Source organism: Phaenicophaeus curvirostris, chromosome Z (assembly GCF_032191515.1).
Source record: "Phaenicophaeus curvirostris isolate KB17595 chromosome Z, BPBGC_Pcur_1.0, whole genome shotgun sequence".
In the NCBI taxonomy this organism is placed as follows: Eukaryota; Metazoa; Chordata; class Aves; order Cuculiformes; family Cuculidae; genus Phaenicophaeus; species Phaenicophaeus curvirostris.
In genome coordinates, this window is record NC_091431.1 from 74,998,102 (window position 1) to 75,023,725 (window position 25,624).

At 49.6% G+C, this 25,624-nt stretch overlaps 1 protein-coding gene across 1 annotated transcript; it reads right to left on the minus strand.

Annotated features, from left to right (window-relative positions):
- Positions 1-588: 588 nt before the first annotated feature.
- LOC138733621 (tetraspanin-36-like) lies at positions 589-22,581 on the minus strand. Its single transcript, XM_069881021.1, has 7 exons — positions 22,473-22,581; positions 5,965-6,156; positions 4,332-4,406; positions 3,843-3,938; positions 3,143-3,295; positions 2,327-2,410; positions 589-1,320 (listed from the first exon to the last, which is right to left on the minus strand). The coding sequence occupies exons 1-7, from the start codon at positions 22,530-22,532 to the stop codon at positions 1,234-1,236; spliced, it is 747 nt and encodes a 248-aa protein (XP_069737122.1). The 5' UTR covers positions 22,533-22,581; the 3' UTR covers positions 589-1,233.
- Between the last annotated feature and the right edge of the window lie 3,043 nt (positions 22,582-25,624).

A 25,624-nucleotide genomic window follows, 5' to 3' on the forward strand; every position in this document is an offset into this window, starting at 1 on the left:
GCACAGAGGGAGAAGAACCTCCCTGGACCTGCTGGTCACGCCGTTTCTGATCCAAGCCAAGATGCCATTGGCCTTCTTGGCCACCTGGGCCCCTGCTGGCTCCTGTTCAGTCGCTGTCAACCAACACCCCCAGGTCCCTCTCCTCCAGGCAGCTTTCTAGACAGACTTCTCCTAGTCTGTAGCTGCTCAGGGTTGTTGTGCCCCAAGTGCAGGACCCGGCATTTGGCCTTGTTGAACCTCCTGCCATTGGACTCTGCCCATGGATCCAGCCTGTTCAGATCCCTTTGGAGCCTCCCTGCCCTCCAGCAGATCCACACTTCCACCCAGCTTAGTGTCGTCCGCAAACTTGCTAAGGGTGCACTCAATGCCTTCATCCAGGTTGTTGATAAAGGCATTGAACAGGGCTGGACCCAGTTTTCAGCAGTCCTGTCCACACCCACCCCCGACCACCTCCTGCATCTCCCACCACCAACCCTGCATCTGTCTCTGTAACTCTTGCAACTTCTTCATTAAATGGAGAGACATAGTGTGTCTTTTGGGCAAACCATAGAAGCCTCAGTAAAAGAAGAAAAAAAAATTCAAGAGCCCTTCTTCATAAGCAATTTTTAATATCAAATAATAAAAAAGGACAACAAAAAAAGCCAAGAGAAAGAAAGATCTCCTGAGCCCACAGGCTCGAAACACATATCCCCTCCTAACCTGGGATTGTTCACATTTGCTGGCTGTTTCAAAAAACAACTCCAATGTCTCTTCTAGGCCTCAAACAAGGGTTGGGTCTTGCAGTAACCAGCTGGGCTGTGACCTGAATTACAAAGTTTCTTTTGTTGTTTGACCACACCATGGGAATCATGTGAGCCAACTGAAACCCCTCCTACCGTCTCAATCGGTTTGGTGATGATTAAGAAATAAGATTTCTTCTCTGTGTTTTAAGGGTAAAGGGCAGAGCTGCAGAAGATGCTTTTACAACATCTGGTGCTGCCTGAAGTCACAAATCCCAGTCAGAACGACCGTACAGAAGGCCGTGGTAGGCAAGGTCAGGGTATGTAGGGCGCTGAGCATCAAAATTGCCATTTCACACCACCCGCAAGCTTTCCCAAGTAAACATGCAACACTCTTCGTTTCATGTACATGAAATAAAACAGTAAGAAGGTCATGAGTTCTCCTTTAGTGTTACATGTTTACAAGTCTATTTTATCCCCAAGAAGCAAAACAAAAAGTGAACTTTCCACTTTATTAAGCAAACACCCCTGAGTAGAGAGGCTGGTATCCGCTGTCTTCTCTCTTGCAAGTGAGCACACAGACACTCAGCATGCCAAAGAACTGGAAGAGAGAGGGGGAGAGAGAGAGAGTTAGTTCTGATAAACTCTGTTTTACTTCCACCACCAGACCTGTTCTTGTTTGAGCTAAAGCAGAATCAGTTTGTGACTTCAGCTCAGTCTCATCTGAGGAGCTTCATTTTCTGAGCGTTAATGCCTGTGTGTCAGACAGGGCTCCTCTCCAGCAGCGACCACACAGGCACTGGGATGCAGAAAGGCCAGCGCTCGTGCTCAGCCCTACGGACACCAAGGCCATCCTGGAACTGGGGGAGCTGAAAGGGAAAGGGGCGAGAAAGGTCACCCAGGAGAGGTGACCCCAAACTGACCAACAGGGGATTCCATCCCATACACCTCATACTGGGGATGAGACTGAGAGATCACAAGCATCTTGCTCTGTCTTCTTTGATGTCTGATGTCCAGTGAGGTCCTTGTCTGTCTGTTTGTCCCTGATGCTGGATCTGTGCTTTCCTGGATCCAGTCTGAGCCCAGCTGCCTCCCAGCCTCAGACCCTTTCCCTTGTGTCTGCCCTGCAGCATCTGTGGTGACACACAGTCAGTGAGGGGTGGGGGCATGATTCCATATATTTTATATATTTTAATACTTCCTTATTATTTTCATTATTATTATTATTTCATTAAAGCTGTAGTTTCAGTTTCAAACCCACAGTTCTTTTCCTCTCATTCCTCTTTCCCTAGAGGTGGGCTGAAGGGGGACTGGAAGCCCAGTTGCTCGGTTGATGTTAGAGTTCTTCATCATACCAAGGACATTCTCCTACCAAAACACACTTGGAAAACACGTCTATAGAAACTCTTTTTTTTTTTTTGCATATCGGTTTCCAGTAGTCGTTCCAGCTCAACTCCTTCCTCCCTAGTTTTTCCTATTGATGTTACACAGCCACATTAATTCCTGGTTCGGAGCCAGAAAAACGCGATAGGCTACAAGAGAAAAACAGCCTAGGAACAAAGCATAAACAACATTGTTTTCCAGGAGGGAAGAGACAAAACACTTACCTTTACAATGGCAAATCCCAGGATCACAAGCATAGCGTAGCTGATAACACTCTGCAGCCCAGACTCCAGCTGCCCTGCACAGCCCTGCCGTGAAAGAGATAAGTGAAAACAAGTCATCTAATGTACTGCAGCTGCATGGTGTTTTGTTTTTTGCTTTCCCTCCCTCCTCTTTGACCCTTACAAGGAAGCAGGACCTTGAACAGCTTTGTCTAACCAACCACTGCAGACCTGAGGGCTTCCATTCTCATCTCCCAGACCCAAAGGCTGGGGAGAGCCTCTCTTGCTTGGGCAGGGGCACTGACATGTGCTGCTTTTCCGAATCTCCCTTGGCTCAGGTCACATCAAGAAGTGCCCAGAACTCAGAGGCACAAAGAACAGCACTGGCATCTATAACATTCACTTTATGGGCTTCTGCCCCAGGCTGAAGGATCTGGTATGGAATTCTCCAGATTCACAGTCAATCCTACAAGAGCCTCCTCCCCTACCCTGGATCCGTTTGAACAACTGCGTGCCCAGAGCAAGCACTCTGCCCTCGTCACGTTGCTGCTGTAGCTACACAAAATGGAGAACTGTGACCAGCAGGCAGACAAGACTAAACATAAAGACTGGTGCCCCTTCTTCATCGCGTAGGAGCTTTTATGGAAGAGCATGAGAAGGAAGCTAGCTAGAGGACAACCATGGAGAGAAAAGCACCTGGAGGGACAAACTGCTGAAGAGAATTGGATGAAGCTATCCCTAAACCCTGCCTGAAGTGCTTTCCTCTTTGCTTCTGGTTGGTTTAGAGAATGATGGTGACCCAGCGCTCTTTATCCTCACCTGCACATTGAGCTCCTGCGGCTGATCCAGGCGCCCTGTGCAGTTCTTCATATCTTCCCTGCAGCAGCTCAAGGGGACGCTGTTGTTACCGGTGGAATTAAACCACTGCGTGGTTGTCCAGTCACTGTAGTTCTTCACCCCACAACAATGAAGCTGCCAGACACAGGGATGTCATGAATATATATGAACACGAATGCCAGTGTTGAGTTAAACATCTCTTTGGCTTACTGGGATGAGCTGCTCTTAGCATGCAGACAATTTACAAGGAGCAGCACTTCAGGAAAACAGCTATAGATATAATGGATCAACCTCCCTTCCTAAGTCATTGCCTCCTTATTGGTTTATCCTTTGTGACAGCTCTAATATTGAAGTGACGAGGTGCAGGAGGGAGCCTGATGTCATCTTCATATCTTGTGGTACGGATTTTGCAGCAGCAGTTACTCCTATGTTCTCAGTTGGTCTGATCCAAAGGCCACTTGTGTCAACAAGGTCATTCATTTACATGAATTTCCCACTGGGAGCCTGAAAATGCCAACTCTGCATCAGTTCCCTTGGAGAATCAGATGCTAAACACTGCTGTGGAATCAAGTTCCAGCATACAAGCATACTGGCCCTCTTCCCTTCCCCGATTAAATTCCTTGCTTAGATCTAAAATGTTCTTTTCTAAATAATTCTCAGAACAATTTTTGTGTTTTCTTACCTGTTCTTGCAAGTAATCCACAACACCAGACTCTGGATTATTCCCATCATACTTCTCAAAGACTGAGCGCATTGTGCTTTGCACGTCAGTTTTTACCTATTGAGAGAGGAAAACCACATGCATATTGTTTTATCATGAGAGCTAAGAACTTAGAATCACAGATTGGTTTGGGTTGGAATTGGACCTCAAAGCCCATCCAGTCCCACCCCCTGCCACGGGCAAGGACACCTCCCACTGGCTCCGGTTGCTCAAAGCCCCATCCAACCTGGCCTTGGACACCTCCAGGGATGGGGCAGCCACACCTTCTCTGCGTAACCTCTTCCCAACACAGATTGACCCACATACCAGATGGTGAAATCCCCATTCCCGCTTGCCCATAGACTGCAGGATAAGGCAATGCAAGAAATCTGGATATATTGGAATGCTCTGACAATGGAATATCTATTCTTCACTTTTAAGTTACTACAGAGATGTTCATTCTTTGCTTACCTTTTCCCTGTAAACAAACGCCAGGACAAAAGCGGATACTTCTGCGATAAAGATAACCAGGATAATAGCCAAGAACTGAAATTAAACAAGATAGGCTATGAGGAGGAATTCCACAGCTTCTGAATCCAATTGCATTATCACTCATCTCATCAATTTATATTGGAAAGTTATCATTATCTATTGCTTCCTCTCCAAGCAAAACAGTTCCCAGAAAATAACTGCAAGCAGGAGAATACTGTGTGTGGCTGGGACGGCGACTGCACTTCCATGAGACCTGGGCCCCTTCAGACATTCTACTGAGCACTGCCATGATGTGATCTGCGTGGACAGCCTACAAAGCACTTCACAAGGTGCTGTCGAACAGGAGACTCCACAGATAAACCAGCAGCAGAGTTAGGTACTGCTTAGTGAGCTCACATCGCCTTCTAGGCACAAACTGGGGCCTAAAGGTACCCAACATGAACCTTTATGGCTTTTTAAAAATCACTCTAGAAGTTGTCTGTGTGTATGTAGAACTCTGTGTGTATGATAAGCCATCGACGGACAGTATGGTTTGGGTTGGAAGGGACCTCAAAGCCCATCCAGTTCCACCCCCTGCCATGGGCAGGGACACCTCCCACTGGATCAGGGGCTCCAAGCACCATCCAACCTGGCCCTGAACCCCTCCAGGGATGGGGCAGCCACTCCTGCTCTGGGCAACCCGGGCCAGGGCCTCCCCACCCTCACAGCAAAACATTTCTCCCTAAGATCTCATCTCCATCTCCCCTCTTTCAGCGTAAGTTGCTCACCGCAACCCTATCCCCGCACTCCCTGGTCAAGAGCCCCTCCCCTCTCTTCCTAGAGCCCCTTTCTCTACTTGGAGCAGCTCTAAGGGCTCCCTGCAGCCTTCTCTTCTCTGGCCTAAACACCAACTGTCTCAGCGTGTCCTGGTCTGGAAGGTACTCCAGCCCTTGGATCATCTTCGTGGCCTCCTCGGGGCTTGCTTTAACAGCTCACGTCCTCCTTGTGCTGAGCATTCCAGAACTGGACACAGGGCTCTGGGGTGTGCGGGGGTCTCGCTTGAACAGAGCAGAGGGACAGAATCCCCTCCCTCACCCTGCTGGTCCCGCTGCTTTGAATGCACCCATGATGTGGTTGGTTTCTGGGCTGCCAGGGCATCAAGTCTAGGCATACTTTTAGGGTTCAGAGAATAAAGTCAGCAGGAAAAAAAAAAATAAAATATGTTTGCTTAGCTTTGGAAATTCCTGTCTACCTGTTTCCTCACCACCTTGCTTCTCAAAACATGCTGCTCTCCACACTCATCTCTGACAAGCTGGCTGAGGCAGAGCCAGGGAATTGACCATGATAGGAATGGTTGGACTCGATGATCCGGTCGGTCTCTTCCAACCTGGTTATTCTATGATTCTATGATTCTATGATTGCAGGTTTCTTTGGCTGTGCAAGGCAGGGGGACTAATAATTTAGCCAGTCAGTACCTCACGGCACAAGTAATGCCCACAGGAGCTGTGCTTCAGCAGTGTATTTCAGAATAACCTTTTACCTTCTGTCCCGGGCATCCCGAGAAGGTCTGGGGTAGCACCTCTCACCCCACACAACACGAAGAAGAGGACGTGCAACCACATGCGACACTCACCAGCCCCAGACCAACTCGAGACTCCCGGAAGGTGGCACAGCAGCCGATCAACCCAATAATGAACATGACCGCAGCAACACAAAGAATGATGACGGCAGGTAAGAGAGCGTATTTATCCTGCAGAAAGTTGTCGTAGCTCTTGTAGGTGTTAATGACGTACGCCCCGACATAGCTGAGACCTGCTGCCGCCGCCTGAAAGGCAATGGAAAAAGTTATTAGCAGTTATTTGTATCTGCTCAGGAAAGTAAATATGGGCCTCTCTCTAATGGCAGAATTAATAGTTTAAATATGGAATTAACGACTACTGTAGGCAAAGTTCTAGCAAACAAAAATGCCTGCAGGTGAAACTGGCTACCCAGCCCTTCAGCTGAGCTGGAACACAGGAGTTTATCCGCATGCGCCACCCAGTGTCTCTGAAGAAGGACAAGTTCACACTGCCTGCTCGAGATGGCCCATGGCCTGCATCCCACCACCGCATTTGCAGGAGTCAGGTTCCTAGATGATCATCAGAGGTGTGCTGTTGTGGCTTGAGCTAAAGCAGACTCAGTTTGTGACTTCAGCTCAGTCTCATCTGAGGAGCTTCATTTTCTGAGCGTTAATGCCTGTGTGTCAGACAGGGCTCCTCTCCAGCAGCGACCACACAGGCACTGGGATGCAGAAAGGCCAGTGCTCGTGCTCAGCCCTACGGAAACCAAGGCCATCCTGGAGCTGGAGGAGCCGAAAGGGAAGGGGGCGAGAAAGGTCACCCAGGAGAGGTGACCCTAAACTGACCAACAGGGGATTCCATCCCATACAGCTCATACTGGGGATGAAACTGAGAGAACATCAAAGTCTCTCTCTCTTTTTCAGTGGCTGATGTCCGGTGTGGTCCTCATCTGTCTGCTTGCCCCTGATGCTGGATCCGTGCTTTCCTGGATCCAGTTCTGAGCCCAGCTCCCTCCTCACCTCAGACCCTTTCCCTCGTGTCTGCCCTGCAGCATCCGTGGTGACGAACAGTCATTGAGAGGGGTGGGGGGTGTGACTCCACTTATTTGTATATATTTTATTATTTTCTTACTGTTTTCCTTATTTTTATTAATACTATCTTATTAAACTTATTATTAAACTTATTAGTTTAGTTTCCAATCCACAAGTCTTTTTCTTCTCATTCTCCTTCCCCTGGGAGTGGGAAGGAGTGGAATTGGGAGCCAGTCCTCCCAGCACTCTCGGGGCACCAGGAACCCAAGAAGCCCCCAGCCAGTCCTGCTAGGGCCCTCAGGGCACAAGGAACCCCAGGGAACCCCGCAACCAGTCCCCCCAAGCCACTTAGGGCACTGAGAACCCTGCAACCGGTTGCTTGCAGGACACCTGAAACCTCTGGGAACCCCAGAACTGGCCCTCCCAGGCCACTCAGGACACCAGGAACCTCTGGGAACCCCACACCTGCCCTTCCAGAGCCCTCAGAACATCAGGATCCCCACAACAGCACCTGCCAGGGCTCTCAGGACATGGAGAACACAGCAAGCAGGAACCTCCAGGAACCCTGAAACAGCTTCTTCCAGGGCCCTCAGGGCACCAGAAACCCCACAACGGACCCTCCCAGGGCCCTCATTGCACTGGGAGCCCAAGAAACCAGTCATCCCAGGCCACCAGGAACCTCAGGGAGGACCACAACCTGTCGCCCCCAGGGCCCTGAGAGCAGTGTGAGCCCCCAGGCCCCACAAGGGGGCCCACAAGGCCCCCTGGTCCTTACAGGGCCCTCAGAGCACCAGGAAACCAAGAAACTGCCACCCTCCAGCCCCGAGCATTCAGAGCACCCAAACCCCACACCCGGTGTCCCCGCGGCTCTCGGGGCTGTACGAGCCCCCGAACCCCACACCCGGAGGCCCCGCGGTCCCAGCGCACCCGCCGCGCAGCCGTGGCCGCGTCCCCCGTTGCCATGGCGACAGGGACGCGCCGGAAGTGGCCGAGGAGGAAGCGGGGCCTGCGACGGAAGTGAAAGCCGCGCGGGTGTCATGGCGGCGGCGCCTGTTGCCATGGCGACAGGAGGACGCGCCGGAAGTGGGTTCGGGGCGGGTGTCATGGCGGCCCGGGGCGGGCCTGGAACCAGAGACACTGACAGTGGCGGTTACACACGGTGCCGCAGAGCCAGGGGAGTGCCCGGGGCTGGAGGGGACCTTAAAGCCCATCCAATTCCACCCCCTGCCATGCGCAGGGGCACCTCCCACTGGATCAGGGGCTCCAAGCCCCATCCAACCTGGCCTTGAACCCCTCCAGGGATGGGGCAGCCACCCCTGCTCTGGGCAACCTGGGCCAGGGCCTCCCCACCCTCATCGTGAAGAAATTCCTCTTCATGTCTAGTCTAAATCTGACCCTCTCTAGTTTATCCCCATTGACCCTCGTCTTATCACCACAAGCCTTTGTGAACAGTCCCTCCCCAGCTTGCCTGGAGCCCCTTCAGCTACTGGTGGATTATTCTATGGTCACCTCTGAGCCTTCTCCAGGCTGGACAACCACAACCCTCTCAGCCCAGCCTCAGAGCAGAGGTGCTCCAGCCCTCAGACCATCTCCATGACCTCCTCTGGACCTGTTCTAACAGCTCTCCCTTCAAGCTTTCCCAGCACTTGTGTCAGTTTCGAAATCCAGTGGAGAGATTTTCCCCTAACATTGCAAAACCTTGAGCCCATTCCTGCACCTGCGATAAACTTCTCTAGAAGAGAAGTACAGCCAGAAATGCCTTTTGCATCACTGCAGATTGTAAGTAAAATGAGTAAAGTACACCTGCTTAAACAGGTTTCTGTTGGATCTCAAACAAAAAAATCCTTCACTGATACAAAGGCAACGTTACGCAATTACTTTTGGGGAGGAAGAGATCATAAGATTCCTTCTTCATAATTAGTCAAACACATCTAAAATTATACACAAGGTTGCCAGAGTGATTTTTATACTAGAAATTGTTATTGTCCTTCACATTTTTTTTTGTCTCCTGCTTGCAAGTTTACTTTCACAGGACTTCCATGCAGAATAGGACCACGCAATCGGTGACGTTTGGCCTTGAGCAGCTGGCAGAAAACCTACTGCAGGCTGCCAAGGAGTGATGTGGGTCTGATACGGGAGAACCTGTTCACCTGGTCTGTGAGGCTACATTGCTGTCTGCACGCTGCTGCGATCCACCGCCCCGCTGGCAAGCAGAAGACCCTAACCTTACCCCTTCCTCCCCAAACATCCCCTCTAGCTGACTCACTGGGGCTCCAGGAAACGCTGCTGCTATTTCTTATAACTCATAAGACAAGTTGAATAGATGAGGTAAACGGAAATTTTGCAGGAAAGCCCCTTTTCACAGCTGAGTGACAAAGCTGCAGCTCTCTCTGCTATCTCACCCGCTCCAGCTTGTGTCGCTTCAAGGACCTAACGCCAGAATTACTTCTTTTTTCACAACCCATACTCTGACAGAAAGCAGAGACCTTAAATTGTTGGAGTGCAAATAATAAACTCCTTGTTGGGGCTGAGCAAAGAGAAAGCAAAGCCGTGACAACAGTGCTTTCCTAAGTTATTTGAGCAGGACTTGGGCAGGGCTATTCACCACATTGACTTCTCCTGCTTCCGTACTCAGCTCAGCTGGCTTGTCTGGGGGGGCAGTTATGCAATGGTGCTTTGCTGCAGGAACATACGGAATGAGCTGGAACTCTCTCCAGCTAAACAACACACACACAACACTATGAATGTTCAATCTTGCCCGTGGAACACAACGGGACAGGCTTGGATGGCTGCAAGGAGCCTGAGCTGTCTCACTGAGGCAGAACAGGACTGCCAGAAAACAGTAGATTTTAGATACTTTTAAAAGCACAGCAAGTTTTTCGCCTTTTGTCCCACTGTCAAAAGGGGAATTTTTAATATGCTGATGACCATTAGCCCTTACCCTTCTAGAGGGACTTATAGACATGCAAATACCTCACAACACTTCATCAGCATCACAGCCATCAAAGGGGCCCTTAAAACCTCCCTCTGTACAACTGCTCTGAGAAAGAGAAGAACTAATGCACAATTTGCATCTATCAGTCAAGCAGAATAGACACTTTCCCACCTTCCCTTCTTTGTTTTAACACACTGGCCTTGCATGGTGGCTAGGAACAGAAGTTTGTGTTCACTTGCACTTACCAACATAAGCTTCTTACCTCCTGCCACCAAATCTAAGTGCAACACATCAAAGGAGCCAAACTACTGGCTATGAAATTAAAAGACAGGGTTTGTTGGTCTGGGATTTTTTGAAGATTTCTCCCAGCATCCTCCAATTTCAGAGTGTTGATTCAACCATTTATCCCATTAACACGGACCAGTATGGGATTTTTGTGTTAAAAGGCTGGTCAGTTAACTGGAGAGTAACAAATGTTCCCCAGGGCTCAGTACTGAGGCCGGTTCTGCTCAATATCTTTATCAACGACCTGGACAAGGGAATCGAGTGCACCTTCAGCCCCTTTGTAGATGATTGCAAGTTGCATGGAAGTGTTGATCTGCCTGTGGGCAGGGAGGCTCTGCAGAGGCATCTGGTTAGGGTGTATCTATGGAACGAGGCCAATTGCATGAGGTTCAAAAAGTCCAAGTGCTGAGTCCTGCACTTGGGACACAACAACCCCGCGCAGCTCCAGGCTTGAAGAGGAGAGGCTGGAAAGCTGCCTGGAGGAGAAGGATCTGGGGGTATTGATTCATAGCCAGCTGAACATGAGCCAGCAGTGTCCCAGGTGGCCAAGAAATCCAATGGCATCTTGGCTTGCATCAGCCATGGTGTGGCACCTTGAATCCTGGGTTCAGGTTTGGGCCCCTCACAACAAGAAGGGCATTGGGGAGCTGGAGTGCACCCAGAGAAGGACAACAAAGCTGGTGAAGGATTTAGAGAACAAGCTTTATGAGAAGCTTCTGGAGAAGAGGAGGCTGAGGGGAGACCTCATTGCTCTCTGCAACTCCCTGAAAGGAGGTTGTGGCGAGGTGGGTGTTGGTCTTTTCTCCCCAGTAGCCAGTGACAGGACAAGGGGGAACAGCCTCACGTTGTCCCAGGCGAGATTTAGGTTGGGTATCAGGAGGAATTTCTTTACTGAAAGGGTTCCCAGGCCCTGGAAGAGGCTGCCCAGGGAGGTGGCTGAGTCCCCATCTCTGAAGGTGTTTAAAAAGCGAGTAGATGTCGCACTTGGGGACGTGGTCTGGGGTTGGAATTAGCAGGGCTGGATCAACAGTTGGACTCAATGATCTTAAAGGTCTTTTTCAAATGAAACCATTCTGTGAAAGCTCTGTTGTTAAAAGTAAAACCTGTAAGGACAGAGTGAGCTGCAAAATTCACCAAAAAAGCGTGTTCAGCAAGAAGCATCCTCTATGCAGTAAAAGAAAAATGAGAAATAACATTTAAAGGCATTGCTCCCTCACCAGGCAGAACCTTTCCAGACCATTACTGATATCCACCACATAGCACAAAACTTAGACTTATTTGACTTTGTCCCACATCATTAACTTGTTATGGGCAAAGACAGACAGTTTGAAGAGTAGTAGCAATTGTTTTCTGCAGAAAACTACTACAAATATATACTGGAAGTACTATCAATATCTGCACAAACATTTTCTGAACCATCCTGTTCTAGTTCTTCCTTAGACAATCAGCTCAAGGAGGTGTTTTAGTTAATTTTTAGGCTTGAAAACCACACTTTTCACCAGCATCTTTGCATAGCAGCGATTTAAGTCAACACACCTCACCCAATACAATACCTGATGCTGATGTTTTGCCTTCACATCCCACAACTACAATCACTGGGATGCCAGCAACTTTTCAGCAGTTTTAGTTTCCCAGAGGACAGAGTAGGATATCATCTTCAATTATTACTTGTCAAGAGTTTGCCACTTACTGTGCTGTGGCTCTGCTGCCCTATCTAGAATCAAGCCCCAGTGACACTGGTCTCGATTACAGCCGCATACTCTATCCTGAACACAGAAGACACTCCTTGTGTTTTGGGTTTTTTTGTGTAGAAAGAAGGGGTTTGATTTAACTTGATAGGTAAATCCTCTGCCTAGAAGGGTTTTCACACCATTTCCTCCATAAATAATGTATTTTATTACCCAACAGCCAGCATGCACAGCAAGGGGAATTGCTCTTTCTGGCTCTCTTGCTGCTTTATTGTGCTGCAAGTTTTATTCTTCCCCTTCCTCACCAGATTTTTTTGCTCAGAGATATGTTTTGGTAGTGGACAGGTATGGTCCGACTCTATGACCTCAAAGGTCTTTTCCAATCAAATGATTCTATGATTCCATGACTCAAGTCCTTCCTAGCTCCTGTGATACTTCATTTCCATGGAGTCTACAACTTTTCCTAGTGACCTCAGGAGAAAATAAAAGCACTAAGCACTTCCAAGAAAGTCTTCTTCATTTTATGCTTACTTTAATGACTTCAGAACTCCGGTTTAAAACTCCACTTAGTCTCAGAGCTCCAACAATCTCCTTTGGCCCAAGGCAGAACAGTTTTTCCTCAAACAGTTAGGGCAACCCAAGTTCACCACTGCCCATCCCACTTGAATGGTTTCCTCTCCCCTTACCTGTCACGGGTTTAAAACTGTCAGCTGGGAGCGACCTCTTGGCTTCAGCTACCATTTCCTACTCCACTTACAATATTCACTCCTCTGACCAAAAAAATCCATTTTTACCACACTTGTGGCCTCATCCAAGACAGTATGTGACCCACCTTACAGGCTATGAGCCTCCAGTGGCAGCACAGAGCAGCAGGCAAGCTCCGTTGTGTCCATCAAATGGCCACGCAGGCAACTGCTATGGACATGATGCACCCACCATGTGCAGCAGCTCCTGGCCATTTCTTCCTAAAATCTCATCCCAATTTCCCCTCTTTCAGCTTCAAACTGTTCCCCCTCATCCCATCCCTGTACTCCCTGATAAAGAACCCCTTCCAGCTTTGCTGTAGGGATGCTCTAGTCTCTCCACCCTCTGTGTTGCCCTCTCTCCAATAGATCTGTGCCTCTTCTACAACACTGGACCCAGCACTCCAGACTTTGCCTCCACAGCACGGAGCAAGGGGGAAGGACCATCTCCCTCCACCTGATGGCAACACTCCTCCTGATGCAGCCAAGTTCACCATGCACCTTCCTGCAGCAATGAGACGTTGCTGGCTCATGGTCAGCTTCATGCCCACCAGGACTCCCAAGGCCTTTTGCGCTAAGCTGCTTTCCAGGACATGCACGGATCTGCTCCGCTCCCTACTGTCCGACAGCTTCTTTAGCTTCTGAGGTCTTGTGAGCCCATAGCTTCAAGTCTTTCTCCACTTGTTTCTACCACATGAAAAAGCAATCAGCAATCAAAAAACCTAGTGTAGATGCTTCTGTGCTCCCACAGACTCAAGTTGTGCAAACAGTGATTTGCAAAATAATAAAAAACACTGAAGTCAGCAAGTTGGCTTTGGATTGGAGCAAGAAGCTCCAAACCTGTGAGCCCCTGTTAGGTTGTCCTTGGTTCCCAGCAGCACTAATAGCCCCAGGAGCCTTTGACCACTGATCTGGTGCCAATTGTTACCCAGAACTTAAAAAGCTCTACACCAGCCTCCTCATGTGAAGTACATAGGTGGGACATAGCCAACAAAAGTCTGTTGAGCCTACTCACACAATGCCATGGGAGACTCTTTAAAGAACATTATATCTAAATGTTCAGCCGCAACACACAACTAAGATGCACGTTTCGGCTTGCTCACAAAATGCAGTGCCGTGCTGTTTGGCAGGTATGGTGAGAAGCACTTGATTTTTCCTTTTCTTCCTCAAATAAAACAATGAGCAGCAGCCAAAAAAAAAAAAAAACCATAGCACTCTTTCATGGAGGTAAAAATCCCTAAACAAACATTACTTGCAGTTTTCACAGGCTGCAGACCCAGGATGTCAAGAGGAGATTCTGGTTTTAACTGGTATGTTTTCAAGTTGTGTTAAATAAATGTTCTTGGAGTTGTCCAAGCATGGTTTCTGCTCTCCAATCCTAACTCCAAGGTTTACCCTCTCTAAAAGCCAGCCATCCTACACAGCACAAGCGGTGGTATGTCCTCATGGAGACACCGCACACCAGGAAAGCCTTTGTAGAGCAAAGCTGGGGAGGGGCTTTTGATCAGGGGGTGCAGGGATAGGACAAGTGGAACGATTTTAAGCTGAAAGAGGGGAGATTGAGATGAGATCTTAGGAAAATATGTTTTCCTGTGAGGGTGGGGAGGCCCTGGCCCAGGTTGCTTAAGAGAAGTGGTGGCTGCCCCATCCCTGGAGGGGTTCAAGGCCAGACTGGATGGGGCTTGGAGCCCCTGATCCAGTGGGAGGTGTCCCTGCCCATGGCAGGGGGGTGAAACTGGCTGGGCTTTAAGGTTCCTTCCAACCCAAACCATTCTGTGATTGTATGATCTATGAATCTTGCCCCAAATCCTCCAACTTCTAGTGCTCTAGTGCCTTGGGTTCAGTGTGCTGCTGCTGATCATGCGCCTCTAAGAACAGCAGGACTGCTATTAGAAGAAAGAAGCACCACACTTTTCACTTTTACTCCCCCCAAATACAGACACAGACTGCAAGGCAAGAGCTTGCTGCAAACGTCAGCTGAGCCTGCATGGATTTATCAGCCGCTGCCAAGATGTTTTGGATCTGAACTGCCAATTCAGACATGAAACACCCTTTAGTTCAATATTTGCCTTTAGAACCACCCAAGTTTCTTAATAAGCCGTTCCTGGCTCGGCCACCAGATCCTGTGACTTTCACCTCACAAGCTACAAACCAAACAGCAGAGAAGCAAACCTAAACCACACTGGCGCTGATCCTAAAGCCCAGGGAAAATTCTCGGAGCTGGTAATGGGGCAGATGGCTCTAATCTGCCCTGAAACATTGCTTGTGACCCAGCTGAAAGGGAAGGAATGTTGGGAGCAGGGCCATGTGGCAACCATGTGCCTCTTTCCGTAAGGAAAAGCACAGATTGGATTAATCCTGCTGCAAAGGGATCCTGCCAGCTCCACTGTGGAGCAAATGCAGGTTGGTAGTGCTTTTGGGGAAAAAAAGAAGGAAATGCCCAGTTCTTAAACAACTACAAGAAAGAGCTGCTTTCTGTTCTGCATGGATGGTGTTCTCAAGCTCTGAAGTTCTTGCAGAGGGATGACAAAACAGGACCTCTTGAGCACCTGCAGTTATCCAAGGCACTTTTACAACATGAGACATGCAAACTCTGAGACATGTGAAGAGATCAAAGCATGTTTAGGATTAGATCCACAATCCAGCCATCCAAGAGGCGTTTCCCCAACCTCAGGGACCGCTGGGACAGCCAGGCTAATGCGGTTCTGGAGAAGCACACAGGGTAAAGTTTCTCACGCTCTCTCAGTATCACCATCAGAAAACGTCGCCTTTCCTGACGACACCACACTGACATCTTAGTTTTAATTCTGTCTGGGAGGCCCCTGTGCATACAACAAAGCACATTTTCCTGGAAGTCAATTCAGTCCTGCTTCCTGAATCGTTTTAAATGAGAAGCTTTTCCCTTTGAAGGAACGCTCAAGTTTATTAAACTAAAGAGCTCAAGTCCAAAACCAGGCCACCATCTGCTTCTTGTCCAGTGATGATTATGGCTCCTGTGGCTGGTTTTCACCCCATGGTTCAGCAAGAAGCTCATGGCAAATCTAGGAATGAACCCCCTACTTTCTTCTTCCCACTCAACGCTCCTCATGCAGGGTCTAAACATGCCCCCATCCTCCCTGGCTCATTGCTCCTCCGGTCCCAGGGGACCCCAGCCAGAATCAAAGAGGCAAAAAGAAGGAGCCCAGGGAGGAAGCTTGTCCTGAGCCCTTTCAGGAGTGGATGAATGACCACAGCTCTACTCGCTGGATGCGCTAAAAAAAGAAGAAATAATGCTTTTAGTTAAGCAGCTTTTTTCCACCACGAGTGCTGCTGTGAGTCAGACCGACCCCGTGGCCGATCAGCATCATTTCCTTTGGCCCAGAGCAGGGAGGAAAGCTTCCACAGCAATTCCTGCTTCCTGTCAAGTGGCACACACAGCGCTAAAACCCATCAGAGCTCCCTCGCTGCCATGCACCGCAGGCAGCTACAGGCAGGATTAAGGATTCGCTTAGGAACAGATGGAGGAAAGGTGAGAAACAGGTCATGGGGCTGCTGACATGCAGACCTCTAATGACTCTTTGGAGAATACCTCTGTCCTTAAAAATAGATGTGTTTCTAGCACCAATAATCTCCACATAACCCTTGCTACTCACTACATTTTTAATCCCACTGAGGGATTAAAATTTATCCCCTTCACTGGATTTTTTTCATTATGTTTTAGGTATCCCAGTTTCCCCCTGACTGAGTTTTCTGAATAAGCATTCCCAAACCACCTATCATTGGCATGAGTGATTTCAAACCATCCATAGATGCAGGGAGTATTTTTTATGGAAAAGTTTATCCCTCACAATGACTTAAACATTATTTAAAAGTGATAGCACAGCAATACTGTGATTGTTTGACCTTTCAGTACACCCTCTCACATCATTCAGCAAAGCACCGTGAGGCTGAAAGCAAGTAGCTTTTAGTCTTGGATGCTCCAAGGACAAAGGAGATGGGTAAAGCACAGATCAAACAAATATTCCAGTATTCCCAGACCAGTGTGAGTACCTGCTTAAAGCAGAGATGACACTAATATCCCAAAACGGAATCATAGATTGGGTTGGGTTGGAAGGGAGCTCAAAGCCCATCCAGTTCCACCTCCTGTCACAGGCAGGGACACCTCCCACTGGATCAGGTTGCTCCAAGCCCCATCCAACCTGGCCTTGAACACCTCCAGGGACGGGGCAGCCACCACTGCTCTGGGCAACCTGGGGCAGGGCCTCCCCATGCTCACAGGAAAACATTTCTTCCTAAGATTTCATCTCAATCTCCCCTCTTAGAGCTGAAAACCATTCCCTCTCATCCTGTCCCTGCACTCCCTGATCAAGAGCCCCTCCCCAGGTTTCCCAGAGCCCCTTTCAGTACTGGAAGCTGCTCCAAGCTCTCCCCAGAGCCCTCTCTTCTCCAGGCTGAACAACCCCAACTCTATGAGCCTGTCCTCATAGCAGAGGTGCTTCAGCCCTTGGACCATGTTCGTGGCCTCCTCTGGACTTGCTCCAACAGCTCCATGTCCTCTCTGTGCTGAGGATTCCAGAACAGAACACAATTCATCAAAATACATCTATTTCATGCTCCTTGGAATCTCCTGGTCACAAACTGAAGGATATATGCAAAACCCACATGATGCAGGGTACTGGAGAGGGTGGAGAAAGGAGACGGGACAGCAGGCCACTGAGTTTTGGAGTGCTGGGAAATTTTCAGCAGGGACCAAGTGGGAAGGCAAAACTCCTCTCTGTTTTCCAGTCAATGGATAACTTCTGCGACCATCTGGAGAAAAATCCCATCCCATTGCTCTTGTTAGCAAAAAGCCATTTCTGAACAGTAAGTAAAGCTCCTGTGATGGGTTCAAACACGCCCCACGGGTGTTTGGGCACAGAGGGAGCTGAGGATCAGCTGAGGAAATCCAAGTCTGGCTTCACCGCTCAAAGGCAGCGCACAACCTGCCAGGGACCAGCGCTGGGATCACTCTCCCGAGCTTCACCTCCTTGGACATTACTGTTGCTGTCAACAGATAAAAGTCTGCTCTTTCTAATCCACTGGTCCTGCTAAACCCCATCCCAGGAAACAACCCATCTTTATTCTCCTCCCTGCTGTTGGGCAAGGGAAGCAAGGCTGGGGATGTGCCCACCTCTGATAAAAAGTGACTGGGAAACCTAGGAAAACAGGATTTTCACTGCAGCAACATGTAAGGCAGCCTTTTGGTGGTGAAGCCCCCAGGATTCTGGGTGGATGCCAGACCCTCTCAGCAAGCAGAGGTCTGTTTAGTGACGATAAAGCTGAAGGAGAATGTGCGCAGAGGCAAGGTGCTTATGGCTGACTTCAGCAGCCTGGCTTTGGGATTAAAGAAAGGGTGGTAGAAGAAAAGCAACCTTGGAGAGTGTTCAAATCAGATTATACAGAAATATCACAGCATCAAACTTCCATCTAGTTTTAAGATTCCCTGTTTCTTCTCCTAGACCAGCAAGTGAACCTCAGCATTTCACTTCCCTCCTTCAAGAATTGTGATCACATCCCGCTCAGCCCCATAACAAGACATCATCAAGAATGTCTGAGTCTCCTCCAGCCCTTCCCCTCCCACTTTTCGGCCACCTGAGTTAAACCAGCATCCTCTGTCTTCACCTAGAAGAAGCCAACACCCACTTACCAGAATAATCACACACTTGGACGTAATTGGTAGGTGCGAAAAGGCAAAATTGTAGGTGGTCAGAGCTCCCACAGTTTGAAGCACCACCCTTGGCAACAGTGTAGTTAAAACAATGCCTTGTCTGTGGGGTTATGGACACCTACAGCCCTTCAGCCCCATCTCTGTAGTAGAAAAACCTGCAGAGGGCTGGAGCCCCTCTGCTCTGAGGTCAGGCTGAGAGTTCAGTTTGTTCAGCCTGGAGAAGAGAAGACTCTGATGAGACCTTAGAGCAGCTCCCAGTGCTGAAAGGGGCTCCAGGAAAGCTAGGGGGTGGTTTTTGCAAGGGTTTGAAGTGACAGGATGAGGGGGAATGGCTTTAAATTGGAAGAGGAAGATTTAGATTGCGCGTCAGGAAGAAATTCTTCACTATGAGGGTGGGGAGGCACCAGCCCAGGTTGCCCAGAGCAGGGGTGGCTGCCCCATCCCTGGAGGGGTCAAGGCCAGGCTGGATGGGGCTTGGAGCCCCTGATCCAGTGGGAGGTGTCCCTGCCCATGGCAGGGAGTGGAACTGGATGGGCTTTGAGGTCTTTTCCAACCCAAATCATTCTGTGATTCTATACCACTATACCATACTGGTTCTATACTGAGCCTGATGCATAGGAGAGAAGCTGCTCTTCACCTCATTTAGGAAGTCCCTATTTGTCATCCTGGAAAATCTTTCTTCACCCCTGCACAACAATAACCATCAGAGGTCCAAAAGAGGATTCACTGCCTTTTTAAGGCATTTTAAGCAATACACTTTGTCAAAGCACTGTAACTGCACTGGCTGCTGAATGTTTTCCATATTCACTGGCTGGTGAATTATTTTCCATAAGCATTTCCATGCTGGGCAAGTTTTGCAGCATGTCCAAACACACCTTACTCCTTAGAGAAGGGCTCTAATGTCCTTTGCAAATATTGTGCTTTGATAAGGATCTTGGAGTCCTGTAGAGCCCCAGCTGTTAGAAATGCTGTGGAAGGGAATAAAAGAGTCAGTTCCTCCTTCCCCACCCTCCTAAAACCTGAATTCCAGGTTCTGCAGTTCTGCTGCAGGAATGTGGTTACTACACATAATGGTGATGGCAGAGCCTAAACACCACAGGCTTTGGGGCAGCACTGTTCTCCCTAGAGTGAAAAAAACAAAGGGATGGTCTGAGTCACCCCAAATCCAGAGGCTACTGACATACAGACAGATAATTACTGCACATCATGATCGGTAATTATCTGTCTGTATGTCAGTAGCCTCTGGATTTGGGGTGACTCAGGCCAGATGACCCAATACCTTCAAATAAGATTAGAGAGTTCCCCTACAGAAGAAGAAAGGTACCAGAGACACTTCTAAGAGGACATACGGCTGTTTGATTTTCAAAACCCAAGCAGTGATGGTATCCGAGGTCCTCAGGGGATTTCAACACACAGACTGTGGGATTTCTCTGCAGGCTGAAGCACCTCTATTATGAGGACAGGCTTAGAGAGTTGGGGTTGTTCAGCCTGGAGAAGAGATGGTGCCGAGGAGACCTTTGCAGCGAGCTTCCAGTACCTGAAGGGGCTACAAAAATCTGGGGAGGGGCTTTTTACAAGGGCATGGAGTGATAGGATGATAGGTTTAAATTGAACAGGGGCAGATTTAGATCAAACATTAGGAGGATTTTCTTTACACTGAGGGTGGGGAGGCCCTGGCCCAAGTTGCCTAGGAATGTTGTGGCTGCCCCATCCCTGGGGCAGGCCAGGTTGGATGGGGCTTGGAGCCCCTGATCCAGTAGGAGGTGTCCCTGCCCAGGGCGGAGAGGTTGGAAATAATGATCTTTAAGGTCCCTTCCAACTCAAACCATTCCATGATTCTATGATTCCACCAAAAAACCTGACAAACAGATGTGAGATCACGTTACTTGGCACGCAGCAGTAAACACAGCCTCCTATGCCATTCAGGTGAGCGATATGAGAGTCACCTGGAACACATGCAGCAATAAATTGTGCTGAGCTCTCTTAAAGGAGGATCAGGACTGGAAAAAGTTCCTTGCCACAGGTCCCATATTTAGAACACCCTGGGCACAATATACCACAGGACCTCAGGGTTTAATTCAAGCAGTATTTCCACTTTTTAATGGTTTGGGTTGGGTTTTTTTGCCGAAGAGCTTCTCTCTTTGGGAACCCCCTGGTTCTTCTTTTTTGTTCTTTCTAGCTTTAGAAACATTCTTTGCCTTCCTCGTGACCCAGCCCTGCTCAGCGGGGCGATGCGGGAGGAGCAGGGCAGCGAGGTGCCACTGTGCCAAGCCCCAGCCTGGGCTGCACGGATCCCAACCCTCGCTCTCAGGCTGCCATCATCGCATTGAAAGCATCCTTTGCGAAACACTGTTTTGAAAGTACTGAAGTGCTACAAAGCAGGTGAGAATGCCCAAACCACGCTACCAGTATGCACGAGGTTTAACTGGGCTCCTGCTCCGACAGCAGTACACAAGTCCCTGGAGGATGATGGCCTGGTTACGCAAATTTCCACATGCAGAGGAAAACCCAAGACTCATTACCAGAATAATCACCCCCTTTTCTGAGCAACCGAATGTCACAAGGCTACGAGCCCTTGACGTCAACCCCCACAAACCAACTGGAGTGAGGCTAAAAACTACACAACCCCACCCTCATTTTTGTGCTGCTTTTAAGTAGTGATCGAGGAAGCAATTTGAAAAGGTGTAATTGCAGCAGAACATAGAGCAGTGTTCTCAGCCATTTTCCCCTTCCAAACACGGCCCCCCCCAGACTGGGAGATCAGCTCCCCCATAAGATCCTCACTGCACTGCAGGCTCCATTTGTTTCCAATCACTAAATTGGCTGGTAGATTGCTTTACTGAGCCTTTAAAAACACTACTAACAAACCTACTACATTAAAAACACCCTGAAAAAAAACCAAACTCCATTTTTTTCTTGTAGAAATTTAAAACCTCAAGCCTTTTCTTTCTTTAAAAATATGTATTAACTACTAAAAATAGGGTTACCTATGGGAATGTGTCACCTGCACACCAGTAAGCTAAACTCCCAATAAACTCTGGAATCCCTGGTTAAGGATAACATGGTCACGTCCCATGGCACTGTCCCTCTTTGCCCCTATCGCACCCGGGACCACAGCAGCCCATATCCCACAGGGGTCTCCATCCAGATCTGGGTGCAGATCCACGTGGGTGGGTCCCAGTGTGGATCCTCTATTCCCTTCCCGGTCCCAGCATCACTTGGAGGTACCCACAGCACCATCCCCTCTGCTTCCTTCACATCAAGGACCACAGACCCCACAACCCACACGTGTCTGGTTCCGAATCCAGGTCCAGATGCGGATGTGGTCCAGGTCCCCCTGTCCCTCCAATTCTACAGGGGTCTTGGTGTGGATCCCATCCTCTCCTAAATCCCAGCATCCCGGTGTGGCTTCCCCTTTCTTCCCACTCTACAGGGGTCCTGATGCAGGCCCCATTCCCTCCCAGATCCCCACATCCCAGTGCAGGTTCTCCCCACCCTCTTGGTCCACGGAGGTCCCTGTCCAGATCCTATCCCTTACCAGTCCCAACATCCAGATGCAGGTCCCAGCATCCCAGTGCAGATCCCATCCCCTCCCAGGTCCCAGCATCCCAGTGCGGGTCCATCCCCTCCCAGATCCCGGCATCCCAGTGCAGATCCCATCCCTTCCTAGATCCCAGCGTCCCCGTGCGGGTCCATCCCCTCCCAGGTCCCAGCATCCCAATGCGGGTCCCATCCCTTCCCAGGTCCCAGCATCCCAGTGCGGGTCCATCCCCTCCCAGGTCCCAGCATCCCAGTGCGGGTCCCATCCCCTCCCAGATCCCAGCATCCCAGTGCGGGTCCCATCCCCTCCCAGATCCCAGCATCCCAATGCGGGTCCCATCCCCTCCCAGATCCCAGCATCCCAATGCGGGTCCCATCCCTTCCCAGGTCCCAGCATCCCAATGCTGGTCCCATCCCCTCCTGGTCCCAGCATCCCAGTGCAGATCCCATCCCTTCCCAGATCCCAGCATCCCAGTGCGGGTCCCATCCCTTCCTAAGTCCCAGCATCCCAATGCGGGTCCCATCCCCTCCTGGTCCCAGCATCCCAGTGCAGACCCCATCCCCTCCCAGACCCCATCCCCTCCCAGATCCCATCCCCTCCCGGTCCCAGCATCCCTGTCCGGGTCCCAGCATCCCTCCCGGCCCCTGGGGGTCCCCGCACCCCGGAGCGGTACCCAGAAGGCGAGGCTGAGCAGCAGCAGGACGGTTTTGGAGGTGATGACGCCGCAGTCCATCCCGTGGGGAGCCCGGAGCCGCTCTGGGTGCGGGAACAGGCTGGGGCTGTGGGTCCCGCCTGGGACCGCCCCACCGCCCTCCCCCGGGGAGGGAACAAACGTCAAAGCGAAGCAATCTTGGCTTCCACCTCGGTTGGGTTTGGTTTGAGTTTTTTTGGTTTGTTTTTTGCTTTTTTTTTTCCGCTTTTGCAATTTTAAAGTGAGCTGCTGTGGAAGTTCAGTGACTGCGGCTGAAAGTTTTCAATCCAAGCTGCCTGCCAGGATTGCTCGCCCACAGAATCACGAAATTCCAGGTTGGAGGGGGCTTCAGGGATCATCTGGTCCAACCTTTTAGGTGATCCATAGTTTGAATGGGGATGGCCCAGCACCCTGTTGAGCTGAGCCCTAAAAGTGCAGAGGAATCCACCGCTTCCCTGGGGAGATGATTCCAAGGTTTCACTGTTCTCATGGGGAAACGTGTTGTAATCTGCCCAGGAGCAACTTATACCCATTAACCCTTGACTTTTCCATGTGTCTCTTGTAAAAAGGGAGTCTCCAAACTCTTGGCACACACCCTTCATGTACCTGTTTGTGGTGATAAGGTCTCCTCTAAGCCTTCGAGGCTGAGCAAACCTAGTCCTCTCAGCCTCGCTTTGTATGGTAGCATCTCCCTTTATTCAGTGCTTCTCAGCCTTTTTGGTCCGGCATCGTGTCACGCAGGAGTCCTCAGCACAGGAAGGAGATGGAGCTGTTGGAGCGGGTCCAGAGGAGGCCACGAACATGATCCAAGGGCAGAAGCACCTCCTGTACGAGACCAGGCTGAGAGAGTTGGGGTTGTTCAGCCTGGAGAAGAGAAGGCTCCAAGGAGACCTTAAAGCATCTCCTAGTAGTGTCCCTACCTGTGTCTGGGGATTGGAGCTTGGTGGGCTTCAATACTGCTTCCAGCTCAAACCATTCTGTGATTCTACGCCCATCTTCACAGTCTCACACACCACAGGTTGTGGGAATACAGCCACACCACGGGTCTGGATACCTGACAGAATGTCACAACCACTGAAATGTGACGCTGAGCAACCTCAGGGAGAGGGATTTGCATTTGTTGACTGCAGAGGGCTGAAAACATTGCTTTATTTCCATCAGCTGAGCCTCATGCTTTTAAAAACAAGCCTGAACTGAGATGAACCCAGCTCTCCGCTTGGCTGCAGGATGCAGATTTTCCTGTCTTTTCCCTTTCCCAGCAAAAACAGATGTGATCCAGCTTCCTTTGGGAGATACAGATTTCGTAGGGGGAGTGCTGAACTACCTCTCCAGCAGGATATTGTGGAAAGGGAGATCATGGACAGCCTCTGCCCTCAGCCCATGGATTTAAGCCACAGCTGATGTGAAGGACAGCAGAAGAGCCTGTGCCAGCTGCCAAAATCATAGAAATCCTCATGCAAAAAGTGGTGTCAAGCTGATCTCCAAAATTAAATTCCTTTAACAGTTAAGATCAGCGCAAAGCCAGGCCTTGATGGCACTGCTGACGGAGATCCTCCTGCCAGCAAGCCTGTCTCTGCTGTGACAACATCTATTACAGTGACAAATATTAACAGAGCGGATAATTGTGGCATATTCTTAATTTATTAAAAATAGCAGCATTTTCTTTTTCATTGCAGCATTGACAATGACTGATTTTTAATTAAGAGTGACCTAGCAAGTAACTTGCCAGAACAGGCATGAGCCCTTAGAGATGTATCCCAACCATCTCAGACAGCCCCACTTACAATATTCCGCATTGTTCTCTACCGAATTGGTCTTAAAATCAAGAGATTTCTGTTGAACATGGGATTTTAAAAAAGCAGTAAGCTCAAAATTTCACCATCAACTTTGGAAAGAAGGGGGGAAAATGGAAATTAAAAGTATCTATCATGGTAAGAGAAAGGAGGACTGGTTTAGAGAGCTGCTTTCTGCCTTGGGGTCTTTTGCCCTGGATGAATTTGTTGAGTTTGCTTGGTTTAAGTCTATGAAAGATAGAATCGCAGAACCATGGAATGGCTGGGGGTAAAGGAACCTTAAAACACATCCAGTCCCACCCCTGCCATGGGCAGGGACACCTCCCACTGGATCAGGGGCTCCAAGCCCCATCCAACCTGGCCTTGAACCCTTCCAGGGACGGGGCAGCCACCACTTCCCTGGGCAACCTGGGCCAGGACCTCCCCATGCTCATCGTGAAGAAATTCTTCTTAATGTCTAAACTAAATCTTCCTCTTCCAATTTAAAGCCATTCCCCCATGTCCTGTCACTCCTGGCCTTTGTAAAAAGCTCCTCCCCAGCTTTCCTGGAGCCCCTTTCAGCACTGGAAGCTGCTCTAAGGTAACAGAATCACTGAATCACCAGGTTGGAAAAGACCCACCGGATCATTGAGTCCAACCGTTCCCATCAATCACTAAACCATGTCCCTCAGCACCTCGTCCACCCGTGCCTTAAACCCCTTTAGGGAAGGTGAATCAACCCCCTCCCTGGGCAGCCTCGGACAGGGACCAATGACCCTTTCCGTGAAAAATTTTTTCCTGATGTCCAGCCTGACCCTCCCCTGGTGGAGCTTGAGGCCATTCCCTCTCGTCCTGTCCCCTGTCGCTTGGTAGAAGAGCCCAGCTCCCTCCTCTCCACAACCTCCCCAGAGCCTCCTCCAGGCTGAACAACCCCAGCTCTCTCAGCCTGTCCTCACAGCAGAGGCGCTCCAGCCCTCGGATCATCTCTGTGGCCTCCTCTGGACTTCTGGACATTTCCTAAAATGGTTTAGGAAATATGTTGGGAAAGCAACAGGTTTCACAATGATTTATTTTTTGCAAATTTCGCAACACGTAGGGTCACTGTTTGCAATGGAAGCTGTAATGTTTGGCAGGAGAAGAAACTTTGCTTTTTGTCTTTTCCACCAGGCACTGACCAGACACAAGTCCCCTTCTGCACACCAAACCGTGTATCTGAAAACATCTCTTTTAGATTCCTCCCTGCTCGATTTAACAAATTGTTAGCTCTGGTATTTTCTGGAACTGATTCTGTCCCATTGAACCTAAAAATAGGAAGCACATTCCCTGAGGGTTTAGTTCTGCTAAAGGGAATGCTGGAGCCCT

Coding starts and splice junctions, on each gene's coding strand:
- LOC138733621 (XM_069881021.1), bottom strand. CDS start 22,532: ATGGACTGCGGCGTCATCACCTCCAAAACCGTCCTGCTGCTGCTCAGC. Junction 4,407..5,964: donor CTCGAGTTGGTCTGGGGCTG/GTGAGTGTCGCA, acceptor GTTTAATTTCAG/TTCTTGGCTATTATCCTGGT. Junction 2,411..3,142: donor CGCAGGAGCTCAATGTGCAG/GTGAGGATAAAG, acceptor CTTTCACGGCAG/GGCTGTGCAGGGCAGCTGGA.